General features: G+C 44.6%; 1 protein-coding gene across 1 annotated transcript; it reads left to right on the top strand.

The window, feature by feature from the left end:
- Window positions 1–7,654: 7,654 nt before the first annotated feature.
- MSC (musculin) lies at window positions 7,655–10,576 on the top strand. Its single transcript, XM_037802832.1, has 2 exons — window positions 7,655–8,468; window positions 9,292–10,576. Exons 1-2 carry the CDS (start codon window positions 7,944–7,946, stop codon window positions 9,376–9,378), a joined length of 612 nt encoding a protein of 203 aa, XP_037658760.1. The 5' UTR covers window positions 7,655–7,943; the 3' UTR covers window positions 9,379–10,576.
- Window positions 10,577–17,795: the final 7,219 nt, after the last annotated feature.

Genomic DNA, 17,795 nt, shown 5'->3' with positions numbered 1-17,795 from the left:
GAAAATCCCGTAATCCCTTTTCTACGTTAATATTTGGAGACCCTGTTCCTTGGCTGTTCTTTTCTCCTAGCCCTTGTCTTGTCAGTCAAGTGTCTAGCATGTATTTCTTTACCTACCACCCAATTTGGTATAAAACCCACACAAAATCCTAGACCGTCTCAAGAACAGTCTTAAATCTCTTAATAATACGTTCTTATTTATTGAGGATGGTTTTGTGCTAAGGACTGTGTTAAGCATTTAAAAATTAGTGGTTTGATTCCGTTTGTCCTGTTGCTTTCATTATTGAAAATAAATAACTTTGTATTTGGGAAAAACAAAAACAAAAACAAAAACAAAACAAGTTATCAGACTCAGAGCCACAGGTCTTACCCAGACCAGCCAGCCCTCCAGGACTCTCCACCACACCTGAGGGCCACCGATTCTCCACACAGGCCCTATCAGAGGCCTTGCCCATGAGGCCTTTCCTTCTTGAGAGAAGGGTTTCTTTACCCAACTAATTAAGTATTCACTCATTTGCAGGAGACACACAGCTTTCCAGTGGGAATTTGGGGTTCCCTGGGCAGTTATGCCTCAGTGTCTGCTCCCTGGAATCAAGAGAGCTTGCTTAAAGAAAAAAAAGTCTTTCCCTGAAGGTCCCTGCTTGTTTTATTTGTCAAGACTTAATAGACAAGCGTTCTTTTCCTTCTTTCCTGAACAGTAGAGAAAATCAGGTCTCTACTGAGTCTTTTCACTCTCCCTCTCCCACCCCACCCTGCCATGCCCCACCCCATTTTTTCATTTTTAACCCTGACTTTGCTACTTTCAGCCTCCACTAACCTGATATATCCAAGCACTGGACTCTCTACATGCTGAGGCTTCAGAAGGCTTGAGAGGCCCAAGACTTCCAACAATTCTTGGATAAATGAACTAGCAGCAGACAACTAGTTCTTGGTGTGGAATGCAAAGGACGCCTCCCGTTGCTTCCAGCTGTTGCCACAGGCCCACATGTGGCCAACTGCATGGCTGGCAGAGGGTACTGGAGAGCCGAGGGGGGGTGGAGGAGGTGGAGGGTATCCCCTTGGGTGGGTTCACAGGCTCCCAGGAGTGGGCAGCTTTGCAGAGGCAGCGAAGAAGAGCACAGGCCTGGGGAGATACAGGCACGCCCCTCCCTCTCCTCACCTGACTGTCCCTTGGACCCACCCCCTGTGCTCCTCCCCCACCACACCATGCCCTGACCCACATGACCAGCCCAGTGTGACAACCCCCACATGATCCGCCGTGACGGGACCAGAGACTCTTCACCTCTCCGGCCTGTGTGCCCTGGTCTATATTCTAGGAACTTGGCCTGCTGCTCTGAAGAGGCCAGAGAACTGGGCACTGGTGCCCTGCCGGCTGTCCGTAGGGTGATCAGTCCATCCCGGGGTACCAAGTTCAACTCTTGCTTGGAGCCAAGATTTCCATGACAAAGAGCAGTAGAAAGCCCAACCAGAAGCATTTCTCACAGTGTTCTGGGATGTGACAGATTATGTGTGGTGAGTGCAGGCAAGGTCACAGGGAGAGGTGATGTAATGTGCCCCCCCCGCCCCCACATTAGTATGCTTGTTCTGATTTGCTAATGCTGCTATTTTGCAAAGTACCAAAAATGGATTAGCTTTTATAAAGGGGGTTTATTTGGTTACAAATTTACAGTCTGAAGGCCATGAAAATGTCCAACAACAATAGGATACCTTCACCGAAGGAAGGCCAATAGCATCCAGAAAAACTGTTAGCTGGGAAGGCATGTGGCTGGCATCTGCTAATCCCAGATTGTGTTCTGGTTCCTCTCTCAGCTCCTGTGTATTCTTCAAAATGTTGCCCTTGGGGCATTTTGTTCTCTCTTAGCTTCTCCAGAATAAACACTGGGTCAGCAAAAGTCTGCTTTCATTCAAAAATAGATTGGGGTGATGAATGCATAATTATATGATGGTTCTGTGAGCAGTTGTTTGTACACCATGGATGATTGTATGGTATGTGAATATATTTCAATAAAACTGAATTTAATTAAAAAAAAAAAAAGAACACAGGAAATCTAACTTCACTATAAAGGGAAGGAGGAACAGGATCACAAGACAGAGTTTATCAATGGGAGGTGAAAGATGCAGTAATAAGCATATCTAAAAATATAAGCAGCTAATGAAAAGCCTGTATGCCATAATAGCAAGTCTGACCTTATTTTAAAGGTTGCATGGAGAGCTCTTGTTGAAGTTTAAATAGAGTAATAATATCAGATTTGCATTTTTGAAAGATACTCTAGCTTTATAGCAGTTCTTTGGATCTGAGAGAATGCGACTAAGGGAAGATATTTAGGGATGCTCTTTAAATGTGGGGAATCTATTTTAGCCATTACAAAGATAGAGAATGGAGAGTGAGGAAAAGGCAGTTCCACATAAGTTACAGTTGTCTGTCTTGGGAACCTTAGTGAATGGACGGTGCAGGAATTCACTGATGAATCAATGACGAGGAAGAGCAGGGTAGGATTGGACAAGAGGCACATTGGGTTGGAAGAAACTGAGGTGCTGCATTGTTGATATTTGCTGCATGATCCCGATTGAGATGTTTATACTTAGAGGGATCTCAGAAGAGAAATCTAAGCTAAAAATTTAGGAATCATCAGTGTGTAGAGGTAATTGAAGTCCAGGAAATCAATCAAATATTATGAGCCTTGGAAGTTAATTACTCAAACCTTATTCTTCTTTGAATCCCTCCAAAATGCTAGAAATATCTCTTGATTCAATAAAATTATAAGGCAAAAAATAAAAAAAGTCTGCTTTCAGCAGCTGTCTCCAAAATGTCTCTCTCAGCTGCTCTGAGGTCTTTCTGTTTGTGAGCTCTTTTGCAGGACTCCAGTGATTCAATCAAGACCCACCCTGAATGGGCAGGGCCACACCTCCATGGAAATAATCTAATCAAAGGTATTACCCACAGTTGGGTGGGTCACATCTCCATGGAAACAACCTAATCCAAAGATTCCAACCTAATCAACACTAATATAATACGTCAGCCCCCATAAGATTGCATTACAGAACATGGTGGTTTGGGGGACATAATACATCCAAACTGGCACAATGCTTTTCCCCATTAAAATGTGTGCTCCTTGTAGGCGGGGACTGGTTTCACCAACACATGCCACAGCAAGAGTAGATACTGGATGCATAATTAATCTGTGAGATTAATCCATGAATTGTCCAATAGAAATATATTGGGAGACAATTATGTAATACCCAAAATTTTTAGTAGCCTATTAAAAAATTTTTAAAAATTAGGTGAAACCAATCAAATAATACATTTCATTTGACTCAATATATTAAAAATATTATCATTGTTAAACATATGATCAATATGTAATATTAATGAGCCATTTTACATTATTTTATTTGTAAGAAGTCTTCAAAATTTGGTGTGGTTTTCACATTATAGTACCTGACCAGCCACATTTCAAATGCTCCATAGCTTTGTGTGGCTAGTGGCTTCCATGTTGGCCACGCTGATCTAGACTTCTTTGTCCAGTATGGACACTTCCTCCAGCTAACAGGACACGGCAGGACATCAGGATGCTGTGGGGGGAGCCACCACCAGGAAAGGCAAGTTGAGAGGACTCTAGCCATTCAAATAAGTTCCTCCCAACAACTGTTTTGACATAGACACACCCCTGTTCTCCCCAAGTCCTGTGGCCACCTCTGGGCTTCCTCACCCAGTACTTACCCCAAAGCTGAGGAGGGGTGGAATGGAAATGAGTGGCCTTCCTTTCTATGGTCTATAATGGTGACCACACCTGCATGCCTTTTCTTTAACTAAAGTCTGCATTTTTGTTTTCATTTTATTATTTTAAGCACTTCTCCATGTTACCCCCCAAAAAGAGAGCTTTTCAAATATACCACAACCTCATTTAATCATTTCTGTATCTCTAATATAGGTATTTAATCCCTAGTTTTCATACAGGGAAAGTGAGGCTTGAAAAAATGCTATGACTTTAGGGTGAGATAACTTGGAGGAAGAAAATAAAGTTTCTAATGCAATCCCATCCATATTCCCTCAAGGAGTCCCTTATGGGAAGCTGTGGAAAATGCTGGGCAATGGGACTGTGCACTTCAAACCCCCCAAAGCCCAGAGTCAGACTAATGAAACATCCTGGTGCCATCTAAAACCTAGACCAAGCCCTGGAATCCAGACCCTGGGTCACCCAAGCCCTGACACTTCCTAGCTTAGGAGGAAGAACAGGGGTGAGGTGATTCAAGTCACAATATTAGCACTTACTAATCTCAGTCTCAGGCAACTGCTCATATACTTTCTCTTCCTCACAACAAGGTAGATGGTTCATTTTTAGATTAGGAAACTGGGGTTTGGGAAAAGTAAGTTGCCAAAGGTCAGACAGCCAGTAAGCACAGGAGCTGGAATGATTAAACATTATTAAATGTATTAGTGTGTTTCATAATGTAACTTTACCCTTCTCCCACTGATGCATACTTAAAAAGAGCATTTTTAAAGAATTTTAAGGTCATCAATATATACTATAAGTAACTATATATACATGTTACAAATTTTAAAGGTTGTAATGTATGGGCAGATAGATTTTGTTTCCAAAACGCTTTTTTGAATACAAAAATAAAGGTTTATTACTCCTTACTCATTTGTGATGTATGTTAACTGTCAAAGCAACGAAAACAACTGGACTTTTAAAAGACATAGTTATACATGCATTGTCCAACTCAGGAGGCCGTTGTAATCATGGAGGAGAAAGAAGAGTAGAAGTGCTTTATCATTACAAACCTGTTAAAGCAAACTACAGTTATATGCTGACTTTAAATGTATATTGTGGTGGTTTGGAGCTGTATGTAACTGAAAAACATGTTCTAAACTTACTCCATTCCTGTGGGTGTGAACCCATTGTAAGTAGGACACTTTGATGAGGTTATTTCAGTTAAAGTGTGGCCCACCTCAATCAGGATGGGTCTTAATCCTATTACCAGAGTCTTTTATAAGAGGAATCAAATGCAGACACACACAGAGAAAGCCAGGGAAAGCATGAAGCTGAAGGTCAATGGAACCCCAGAAGAGAAGGGAGAGCCCAAGAGAGCCTGCCACATGACAGAGGATCCAGAAGCAAGGATCACGGGCAGCCAGCCTCAGAACACCAGTCATGGGGGAAAGCATCATCTTGATGACACCTTGATTTGATCTTTCTCTTAGCCTCAAAACCATAAGGTAATAAATTCGCATTGTTTAAGCCAGCCCATTGCATGGTATTTGCTTGAACAGCCAAGGAAACAAAAACATATACAAAGATACATTTCCAAATCTTCACTAGGAATCTGTAACTTGCAAAAAAAGGGGGCAGGGTTAAAAATGAACATAAAACTAGAAAGAAATGGAGGGAAAATGAAAATGAAATATAAATGAAAAGCAAATATAAAATAAAGATTAGAAAAGAAAACAGCTGTCTTTATTGAAAGACGAAAGAGGGAGAAAGAAGGGGAAAGAAGGGGGAGAGGGAGGAAAGAGAACAAGGGAGGGGGTGGCAGAAGGTGAGAAAAGAAAAAGAAGAGAAAAGGAAAGGAAAGGGGAGGGAAGTGAAGGAGGAAGGAGGAAGGATAAAGAGAAGGGACGGAGAAAGAAGGGAAAGAAAGAAGGGGCAAGTGCTGTGCAAAACACGCCCAAATTGTTGGGGTCAGGCAGTTCCTTCAACAAAAAGAAACTGGCCATGACCTGCTTAGTGTTGCGGCTGGGTCCAGTTTTCGCGACTGTTTAGAGAAATCGAAGGCTTTCCCAGCCATTAATCTTTCCTAAAGAAAGCCTTTGTTCTGCACCTGTATAAACAATCCAAATGTTTAAAACCTGTATGCCTGCCCCTAATGTGTGAGACTATGTATTTATATTGATAACTTGAAGTCATCAATAGGAGATGCAAAAAGCCAGCTTGAGATTTCCCTCTTGCATATTTTTGCTCCCCCTCTCCCTCCCTCCCTCGCCTTGCTAGGAGCTCCTTGAGTCAAGTTCAAGTTCAAGCTCTCCACGGCCGATTTCCACGCTGTCAAATATTTCCTGCGTTTTCCCAGCAGTCTTTTTGCTCAACTGGTCTCAGAATGAGCCCCATGACAAAATGTGCAGGGAGAAACTTCAGCAAATGGGGGCAAGCAGGAGGGGCTGTGTGAAACTTCCCTATAAGGGAGGCCTGGCCTGGGAGACAAAGGTGGAATGATGCTTGAGTGATGAAGTCAGCCCGGGCCAGCCACCTGTCGCGGCACTTCAGACTCGGAGCCGGGAGCATTTGTTCTGCTGCGGGAGCCGGCGGACTGAGGCAACTCCAGAGGCGTCTGCCGGCTCTGGGCTGGGCACACCGCGCATCCGTTCCCCCAGATCTCACTCAGCTTGGGAAACTGAGCTTTTAGGCAAAGTGCAAGAGAACACCTAAGCCGACAGCGAAGACTCAATTTCCCCGTTGTAAAACGAGGTCATCATACCCCCAACCTCATAGGGTTTTGATTATTCCCTGGGCCTCTCACGTAGAGAGCAGAGAGCTCAGTGAGAGACTGGCCCAGAGCAGGCGCTCAGCGGCGGGCGTTGTGTCCGCCTCCAAAACGAAGTACTCATTCTCTAACCAAATATTGCAATAGCCCTTCGAATTAGGAAATGATGAGACCGCAGTATTGTTTTGCAGGGGGACAGTGTTTTATTTTTGGTGAGGAGTAGGACACAATAATTCTGATTGCTGCTTCGTCGTTTTGTGCAAGGGCTGGGCGTTTATGCTGATTTAGCGTTCTGTATCCAGGACGCGCTATTCAATACATAATCCAAAATAGTAAAGGATTCCCTCCTCTGTAACTCAAAGCGTTAGGGCAGGAACTTCTATCCTGTGAATTGTGGCATTAAAACAAAACAAACGAATAGAACTCTTAAGAAAGTGGGAAAATATACAAAATCCAGTAGTGTGGGGCCGGGAGGCTTGCAGCCACTAGACAACCGACAGACCAGAGATCCCAAACATGGATTTTAAGTACTTACTCTACTTACCAGCCCGATGACCTCGGGTCCTTCACATCTCCGCGACTCAGTTTCACGTTCTGCAAAATGGAGATGACGGTTAAGTCATAGGTGTTGTTTGAAGATGAAACGAATCAATGCAGATTAAAATGCTTTGCACTTCACAAAGCGTTGTTAAAGGGAAAACGGGAGAAAGAGAATGAAAGGTAACCGTTTTGTGGAATGTTGGATGTTGTTTGCTTGTTTTGTTTGTTCCCTTTTGTCGGATAGGCTGTCCTACATCATGAGGGATGAACTTGGAAAACTGAGCCCTGCTGAACAGTTTGGGAGAGAAGCAGAAGTCAGGATCCAATCCTGGGGTGTCTAAGTCATTTGGCAAATCTTCACCATCGCAAGATTAGCTGGAGCTGGAAGTGGAGGGGGTAGGAGCAACCCACCCACTCCCACTCCCCCAACGCACATTTTCCTCGCGCAGACAACCTGAGGATGCATGGAGACGCCGAGCCCAAATCGGGGCTCTTCAGAGACGTCCCCTTCCTCCGCCCCCAACAGGGCTCCTGTGCGCGCAAAAAAGCGGTCCCCACCCCTTCCACGCCCCCGCCCCACCTCTTACCCCCTCTTCAACCCCCTCTTCTTTGCCCGGGGTGGTTTGTTCCGAGGAGTACAGATAAATAGTCCTGTCAAAAGGCGCAGCTCGCGGGTGTGCGCGCCGAATCTGGGCCAGGGCGCCGACCTCTGGGCGCGCTCTCCCGGGTCTGCGGCGGGGCGCACTAGCTCTCACCACCCGCCTGCTCTGGTGGCTCCTCGGCTTCGCGGTTCCTGGCCCAGGGCTCCCGTCCTCCTCGAGCTTTCCCTGGCCCCCGCCTCCGCGAGGGAGTGGAAGGCGGAGACCGAGAGACTGGCCAAGGAGAGGAAGGCGGGCGCGCGTGGGCGCGGGGGACGACGCGATGTCCACCGGCTCGGTGAGCGACCCCGAGGAGATGGAGCTGCAGGGTCTGCAGAGAGGGTATCCGGTCCCCGCCTCCAAGAGGCAGCCCCACCACGGCGCCGAGTGCAGCTACGCCTCGCCCAGTGACAACTCGTCGGCCGAGGAGGAGGACCCCGATGGCGAGGAGGAGCGGTGCGCGCTGGGCGCGGTAGGCTGTAAGAGGAAGCGGCCTCGTGTGGCTGGGGGTGGCGGCGCAGGCGGCGGCGGGAGCGGCGGCGGCTGCAAGAAGCCCCTCCCGCCCAAGGGCTCGGCGGCGGAGTGCAAACAGTCGCAGCGGAACGCGGCCAACGCCCGCGAGCGAGCCCGGATGCGTGTGCTGAGCAAAGCCTTCTCCAGGCTCAAGACCAGCCTGCCCTGGGTGCCCCCCGACACCAAACTCTCCAAGCTGGACACGCTCCGGCTAGCTTCCAGTTACATTGCGCACCTGCGGCAGCTCCTGCAGGAGGACCGCTACGAGAACGGCTACGTGCACCCAGTGAACCTGGTAGGGGCGCCGCGCGCGAGGCCGGGGGCGAGCGGCCCAGAGACGCCCAGGGACTTCCCGGAACTGGAACGGGTCAGCCCGCTGGGAGGAATGTAAAAGGGGGTACCAGAACGGGTAGTGGGAGGCCCGTTTAGTTCCTCTGAAATCAAGAGAGGGACCAGTCACTTTTTTGGAGAAGAACCATCCACCCTTCTGTGTTTACATCGTTCTGTTCCTTGTCCCTGGGGTATATCTTGGGGCCAACTGAGTCTCTTACTCAATTGCAGAATGAATCCCAAATCTCCCTTGCCCAACTTGTTCCAGCTAAGAGTCTGACAGGTTTGGTTCGGCAGACTGCTTTCTGACGGGAAGGAGGAAAGGCCGAGCTCTATAAAGGAGCTGTTAGATTTTTAATTCCTGCAGGATAGCTAAGGTTCCCAAACAGTATTTGTCTGGAAAGTCCCTCTCCGACCTGCCAACTCTCCGGACTTGGGAAAAATCATATCCAAGCCTACTGGCGTCCCAGTTCCTACTTGGCGCTGAAGGACTCGTGGTGGGGGTGTGGGGTGGGGGTAGGGGAATTAGACAAAATCCCAAACTCATGCAGGCTTCTCCAAATCACCCTGAGGGCAAAGTCCAAAAGGAAGCTACTCCTCAGGTCTCGCGTGATCAATGTCTAGTAAAATTAAAATCCTAGTTTAGTCAGAAGATACGCAAATTCCCAGAAGGCCGATTAAAATCTGAGCTATTTAAAGTCCGGGATATCACGGGGTTCCCTTAGGGCAGTTTCGGTTTGAGAAGATCATTTCTCTTCTCATATCTGATCCTCTTTTTGAATTCACAGACATGGCCTTTCGTGGTCTCCGGACGACCCGACTCTGAGACCAAAGAAGTTTCTGCAGCCAACAGACTATGTGGAACCACCGCCTAGATCGGATTCGAACTCACTTGACGGGATTTATTGGGCGCGTGTGTTTGGGGGCCACGGAGAGAAGGGAGAGGCGCGAGGTGCCCAGAGGATGGGCAGAAGGTTCCATTGGATTATCGGGGTTATTTTGGGTTATTCGTGAACCTCCCGTTCCCTGGAACCGTGAACAGAGAGGTGGCAGGAGCAGGCATTCGGTGTGTGGGGATGTGGGGGGCAAGCCCGAAGGTCGGCGGCACGGATGTCCTTGTAGGGCGCGGAGGGCCGCCGCTGCCGCGGATCTGGGCGAGGACGCTTTACCTCTCCGGAAACGGCCTCCTCCTGTCTCGAGAGCACGGTCCCAGATCCGACCTCGGGCTTCAGCTGTATAGACTAACCCTTGTACTGTCGTCTTAGCCCAGCGCCAAACCGCTTAGCGATTAATTTGCTGAGCCAGATATGTAATATATGTGATGGTACAATTCTGCCCAGATCAGGCCTTTAGCGTTTAAAAAAATGGTCAGAGCACGGTTTCATTCGGCTTTAAACACAGCAGTCCTGGTCTGTAATTTCCATTGGGGTATGTTTTAAAGTTGCAAAGAGAAGAGAGTGGCCTATCTGGGCCAAGTGTGTATCCCATAGGACAGCGTCCTCATAACGGACGCGACAATGCCCGCTCCGCGCTGGGTGAGGTGGAGACACGCTATCGAAGACCACCAGAGCGGGGTTTTGTTGCGGCTGCGCCCATGCGGGGCGCGCTCCTGGGTGCTGGACCTCCTCGCCCCGGTCGGGTCCCCTAGTCCTCCCAGGCTCCAGTCTCCACCCCAGACTTGGTTTTCTCATCCAAGCTTCTGTCTATCCCGTCCCCGTCTAGGCTCGAGCCACGCACCACCATCACCAGGCTCGGGTCTCCTCCCCAGGCGCCTCACTCCACCAGCTCCTCACGCTCCCGGCTCCGCCTTTTACCTCCTGCCCCCCTCCCCGCCCTTCCCCCGACGCCGGACTTTCTCATCAGCGCCTTCTCCTCGGAGGTCCGACCGCCCGCGTCCAGGTGCCAGTCTCCCCGCGCCCACGTTCCTGCTAGTGCCGGGGAAGGATTTGGGTGGGTCGCTGGGGCGGATCGGTGCCAAGTGACCTTGCTCCGGGGACACGCGCCCCGCCGCTGCCGCGATGCTACTACTACAATAATTACTAAATGTAAATAAATTTATTTTTTTATGACTAATGAAACTCACTGTGAAAACTTTGCTTCCCAAGGGTGTGGAAAGTGTTCTTTGTTGCCCCTTTCTGAGAGGGTTGGGTCAAGAAGTTAACTTTAAAAGTATGGGTCTGGACTCTGGCAGGGTATTGGGTCATTGTCACGCGGATAAAGATGTTCTGCACGCGGAGTGGCGGTAATCACGTTTGGACCACTGCGTTTCCAAATTCAACTCTACGATTCTGATTTTCTTTTTTTTTTTTTCCCCTGGAGCCAGGGGTTCCTCTAAGGCAAGATCTGGAGGGTCGTTAGGCCCTAAGAGACTTTGGAGCTAGGGCTGCTTTGAAAGACTTACACTCCTCAAACAAATACAGGGTCAAGTCACACACACACACACACACACACACACACACACACACACACACACACAGTCTTCTCCAGCCTAAAGCGCTCTCCAATTGCACATAGTTCAAGAATCTCCTAAAGCCAACACTCCGGAATCCAAGGACCTCAGTCTAAAGGGTGGAATAAAAACCATAATAAAAGACACAATTTTGTCTTTCGGTAAAGCTTTTCCTATTTCGAATAATGTTTCTATAGAGTTTTTAGCGTATGCCAGCTCATTTTCCGTGATTTCTTCCATTTTCACTGCTATTTTTGCAGGAGGTAATAATTTGGGAAACACAAGATACAGTTTTTAAAAGGCCAGTCTTTTTTAAAGTAACGTTCTCTTTGTAGGGTACTTACAAAATTCAGAAAAAAATATACAGGATAAAATTACCTAATCAACTCCCGATTTGGTGTTCTAGCCACATTTTATAAAAGTGAAAGGCAGTTTTCCAGACCAGAGAGAGAAAAGAGTTGGATTTTAGTTAGGAGATGAGGAGGTGGGGGAACAGGACCTCCTGTTTTGAACCAGACCAAACCAAACAAACCAACACTCAGGGACAATTGTTTTTGAAACCATTTTCCTTGGCTCATATGTAACCCTGGGAAGTGCAGCAGCACTGGGGCTGGGAATCCAGCTTTCAGCAGCCAGATCTGGCCCAGAGTTTACCTTGGACCGTTTCTGTGCCATCAGGGGCTTTTTGGTAAGAGGGAACCGGACATGTAAGTAGTGACAGGAAACCATATCTTGGGCAAAGGCACTTTGAGCTGTGAGTTGGGGGGGGGGGGGGGATGCTTCTTGGGGGTGGGGTGGGATGTCTGCTGGAGGTCAGATGGGAGCCAAAGTCATTTCCAAAGTTTCCAGAAAGTGAGTTCCTTTTCAAGGCAAGGAGGCAGCAGCAGTGTCCAGCTTGAAATCCAAATTCTGTTACTGACCATGTGCAATTTAACCCTTCTAAGCCTCAGTTTTCTCATCTAGAAAATGGGGGTAATAATAGTGCCTATTTGGGAGGATTGTCATCAGGAATAAATACAACTATTTAAGCATCCTCTGAATACATAGTGAGCTGCCCACTAAACGGCTACTAAAGGAAACCCAGAGGCAAGTGTCTTTGCTTTGGCGAAGAGGGGACACTACACAGGTGGGACATTTCAGGAACCCAGTCTTCAAGGCTGGGTGGGGTTTAGAGACTCCTGGATCACAACCTAAGAAGAGAAGTCTCCCACAGGAGCTGAAAAACACAGAGAAAGAAGAGCTGTGTTTGTCCTTAATACACATACAAACACGCATTTGCATGAACAAGGAAATATTGGGGCAAAGTTTCATAAGTAAAAGAAAAGTTTTAAAAACACTTGTTTCTGTAATTGAATTCTCTCAGGGCATTTTAGGGGTGCACTCCCAGATTTTCTGTCCCTAGACCCCCACTTCTTTAAAGTGGTGATATTCACTGACCCACATATGCACAGTGTCATACTGTACCCTGTAAAATCTTTTTGGTGCCATTTTATAATCTTATAATTTATAGGGAAGAAAAAAGCTCTCTGGGGAGCTTTTTGCTCCATGGTTTCTGTAAACAGTTCAACACTAAGAATTATAAGTAACTATGGCAGAAAAGAAAAAAGAGGCCAATTTCTAATAAGTCCCAATGGATCAATGCAAGTTGCTCAATCTTCTGGGAAAAGAATGCTGTTGTAAAAATCCTTAGCCATAAACCAGTCTTTTCTTTCTCTTCCAAGACCATGGTGTAATCTAAGTGGTAGAAAGCCATCCCAAAGCTTTCCTTATTTATTTATTTTTCTCATCATTTTCCTTCAGGGATTTGAATTGGGGCTGGGGAGTTGGGGAATTAAGAGAAAAAGAAAAGTAAGTATGTCCTTAGTGTTACATCAATTTGATTACACTACTGTAAGAGAAAGGATGAGGGGAAAAAGTCACTCTTTCTTTCAATTAACTTTTCGTAGGAAATATAATGTATAAAGCACTGGGTAAACAAAATAAGCAAATTGGAAAACACTGTTTGGGGCTTTTTGAGGGACCAAACCACCATTATTAGTGATACTGACTCAACCAAAGAGAACAAAAATCCCCTTTCACAGACTTTTCATAATATGAATATTTTAAATGACATGCTCTCGGCCCTGTAATTTTGAAATGTTTAGACATTTCTCTTGGTAGAGGAGGTTAAATTGATTTTGTGCATATTCTTTTGCACTTTGGCTTCAAGCTACAACTTCACTTGAGCTTCCTGTCTCAATAGACAGTGACAATGACTCTCGCAGTTTAAAGAGGAGATTTTTACAGACAGCTTTTTTTTTCTAGTTATAAATGCTTCATAAATTAAAAAAAAATTAAGAAAGTCACCACCCTCATAAAAAGAACAACTAAGTGAAATATATCCTATAGGTAATAGGAAGATAGTTTAGTTAATAATTTTGACCAAATTAAAACTTAAAATAATAACTCAGAAACTGTTCCCATATCATTTTAGTCGTGTCTGGAAGGACAAAAACAGGCAAGTTCATAACTGACTTCTCAGTGCTTGGTTTCTAACTGTCGGGAAAATCCACCAGGTGGTACTGGGATCGGCTCCTCCTGTAACTGAGCGCCTGGCGTCTCCAGTAGTGTAACTTACTTGTCTGTCCACCTGAGGACACCAGAACGCTCGCATCTTTGCACTCGCAACTCCCCATTCAGTCCCACATCCACGAGCCACCTTACTCCTCTGTGAGACAGGACTATTAAATCCGACCTCATAGAACTGTTTTAAGAATGGATTAAATGGGGATAATTCTATTAAGCACTTGAGAATTGCTCTATAAATACTAACTTTAAAACTTGCTGTCATGATTTTCTTTCTTTTCCTCTTATAATAATTTGGGTGTCCTTAGGCCTCATCTGGAAATTTGTCCCATCATTCCCCTTAGACACTTTTACCACGTTGTTCATTTATGGCAGCTTATTTTCCTGTATTGACCTTCCTTTTTTGCCACTAAGGAAAATTTTTCATTTGGTTTCCTCTTAAAAAAATAAGGAACATAACACTCAGCATCAAAATTATGCATGAGATTAAAAAAAAAAAAGCAAACTCATTTCAACGCGCAAGATAGACCAATGGATTTTGATGTACCGAGTATAAAAAGTTCATTTATATGAGCTCAGATTCCACATTGTGGCCAACTTTAAGGAACTATACTTGTAGAGTTTTGATGTAGTATCAATGAATATCCACAATTATCGAAATGGCTATAACAATACTCCTTCTTTTTCTAACTATGTATTTGTATGAGACTGGATTTTCTTCATAAATGTCAACCAAAATATCATATCACCACAGACTGATACAGAAGCAGAAATGAGAACCCAACTAGCATCTAAGTCAAATATTAAAGAGATTTGCAAAAATATTTGCTACCCTTCTCAGTAAAATGTTTTGATTTGGAAAAATAGTGATTTTTCATTACAAATATATTATTTACATTAACGTAATGAATGTATTATCATTTAAAAATGATTTAAGAAATAAATATATTTAATGTCTCAGTTTTAATTTCTAATTGAGTAAATATCAGTAGATATAAAGCCACATAAACAAAAGATTTTTGGTGTCCTCAATAATTTTTAAGAGTATAAAGGAGACCTGAGACAAAAAAAATTTGAGAATCACCGGCCTAGATTATTTCTGAGGACCTTTTCATTAATATTCTCTGTTTTCTTGATTTTGTGGCAATCCCAGTAAGACAGGGACTTGTAGATCATGACCCATTGGATATGGGAGCAAATATTTGATCAGAAAGATTCTCTGGAGCAATTAGGATGATAACTTAGATGACATAGCTTTCTCTGTGCAACACACTCCTGTAGTCTAGCCACGCAAAGGGGTGGAAGCCAGAGCTGGTTTCGTATAGGCTATGATCAGAAGGGTTTCTGTACTGTTTACTACTTTTGCTAGCTTGATTCCCCTTTTCTCTGGTCTCCTATTTAGGCCTTTGTATTTTGGGCCATTTTAGCCTCAGGGCTGCACCAAGCCTTCACATGAAAGGAAAGTGATGCCTAAAACCTGTCACTTTAAAACCCTATTGCTTTTTGCATATATTATTATTTTAAGGGCTCTGTTGGAATTATAGCATTATATCATCCTAATGAAGAAATTTATTTAGTCGAATGTGGAAATCATACCCATTGACCCTCACTAAAGCATATTTATTGTCAGGTTTTCCAAGTGGCTAAAAAATATGTTTATTCATTAGAATATTGATCAACACATGGAGGACAAATCACGGAAATAACTAAATATCTTGATATGCAAGTTGAGTGCAAAGGAAATAAAACCATAAACAATAGCAAAAGCCCAGAGAAGCCCCAAATGCTTTGGGATCAAGCCTCTTCCAATGCAAAGAAAGGGTCCAATGAAATAAAAAGTTAATTTCTGAAGGAATCCAAAGTGGCTGCTTCTATTCTGACTCTCCCTGTTAAGCCTTGCATGAAAGTGAAAAGCCTCCAACAACATCCCAGCAAAAGAGAGGGGTTCTCCCCTCATGTCCAGCCTGATCAGTGTGCTTGCTGGGCTAAACTGTAGGAGTCACTCCTGCCTTTTTTGCCATGACAAGGGTCCTCCATGGAGAAGCATGTTCACAGTTATCCCTGCATCTCCTTTAGATGATGCCACTCTTTCCAAATTGAAAATGGTCCTCAACAGCTTCCTAGGTAAAAGCCAGGTATTGAAATGGGAGGTTAAAACTAAACCATCAACCATGGGTGGAATGATGGTCTGTGTTGCAGAGAAGTATTTTCTCAAAGTGCTGATTTTCTAACATCAGTGAAAACTCAAACTTGGAGCAACAATAAAATTCTAGACCTGACCAAACCAAAAATAAAAAAAAGGGGGGGTTGGATCAAAAATGCATAAATCCATTATATGGCCACTAGAATGGATCAGGGTTGAAACCAACAGCAGTCTGAGTTGATTCAGGGCAGGAGGCACTCCTGCTTTGCAACTCCCCTGTGATCTGTCCCGGAACCTCTGCTTGGTCGGCCACTTGGGGCAATTATCCCTTGGTTGCTAGACCAAGAGCTTGTGACAAGGGAGAGAAATTTAAGACCTTATGACCAGAACTGTTTACTACAAGGTCCAGGATTAGAATTCGCAGACTCTGAGTTTTGCCTTGGCATTCAGCCCAACCAATCTGGAGGACACCAGCAGATAAGAATTTGGCACCATGACAGCTAATTTTTGCAGCTGCTTTCCTTGCACATGGCTGAGGACTCGGTAGCTGTGGGGTGGTGGGCAGAGTGTTCTGAGGACCTCAACTGGTTGGGTGCCCCTGGGCAATCTCTCACTTTTCCAGCTTTGGTTTCTCACCTAAAACGAGGGTTCTGGCCTAGATAAAGTCTGAAGTCTCTTACAGTTCTAAAATGCTCCATTTCTTTTGAGGCTTCAGAAAGCATGAATAATGCACTATGTTTTTACATGACATTAGAGGGAGGCTGAAAGCCTGGGCAAAAGGATAAAATCAACCAACCAATGTTCTAGATGAGCTTAAACCTCTCAGGTGTCCTTTGGCTTGTTCTGCAGATGGTCTGTGATATTTCTATGTGATTTTCTTATCAATTATAAACTTTACCACAGTTTCTGCATTTCTCTTACAAGTACTCAGTCTCACAAAGGTACAAAAAGGCTGCTTCAGTCTGATATAGAAATCAAATAAGCACAGCAATTGTAGTATTCAAAGCTATTTCTTTCTAAAGGCAGATTTTCATTAGTATTATAAAGTCACAACACAAGATCTCTCAGACATTTTAACAAGGATTCTATGACTCTCTTTGATTTGCCCCAGGGTAAAAAGAAAACCATAGTGGATGAACACCAGATCCAGATAAAAGGACCACTTAGCAAAAAATATCATACAACTATTAATTTTCTTCAAACTCCTATAAGCCTAGGAAATGTCAAATTTTGGTCTGTTATTTCAAGAGTCTAGTAAGGATATTTTTTCCCCTATAGATAGGGTATTTCCCATTGCTTTCCTATAGCACTTTCCACTGTTCTTCATAGTTTTTCAAAATGAACTGTTGATGCATCTACAATCGCAGATTTAAGCTTGTTTCATATCACGAGATGAGATTCCCCTGAGCTCACGCGCTCCTTGGATCATTGGCTTGTGCTGTGCAGGATGGATCTAAGGAGGTTTTAGCTGGGGAGTGCAGCAAGAGAAACTGAGGGCCAGCACTGGGATGATGGCCATGGAACACAAGGGGGTGCATTCAAGAGCCATTTTACTACCAAAATCAAATTGACTTGGTTATAAACTGGATATGAGTGATGAATGACAGGAAGAAGTTGATGATCATTACAAGGTTTCTAACTTGGGCCAGATAGTGAAAAGCCATCACGAGTCATCATTTGTTACTGAAGATTAAAAGGGCAGGTTTGAAAGAGCATGGAATTTAGAAACTGTACCACTCATATAGGAACTCTAGTGGTCATTGGCCTAAAATGATGCTTATCAACTTTGGTCTTGTTCTGGGGTTTTAGATTCGAAGGGGTTAAGTAACAACGAAAAGCTTAGAGAGAAGCTAAGACTACTCAGCTCAGAGACAAAAAACTTGGAGGCAATGTCCCTGCCTCCATTCCCCATGGGCATGCCTTTTGATTTTTGTTTTAGATTGTGAACTTTTTGAGAGCAGGGATCATGGTCATTCATTTTATAACTTCATGAAATGATAACCCCTATCTTTCTGGTACAAAGCAGGCGTTGAATAAATGTTTGATGGATTACCCTTGATAGAAAATAGTCGTTACTCTTCAGTGAAATTATTTTTCTGTTGTAAAATGATGGTTATTTGATTTGGAAAAGCCAG

Source organism: Choloepus didactylus, chromosome 14, assembly GCF_015220235.1.
Source record: "Choloepus didactylus isolate mChoDid1 chromosome 14, mChoDid1.pri, whole genome shotgun sequence".
NCBI lineage: Eukaryota > Metazoa > Chordata > Mammalia > Pilosa > Megalonychidae > Choloepus > Choloepus didactylus.
This window is presented reverse-complemented; position numbering and strand designations above follow the sequence as displayed.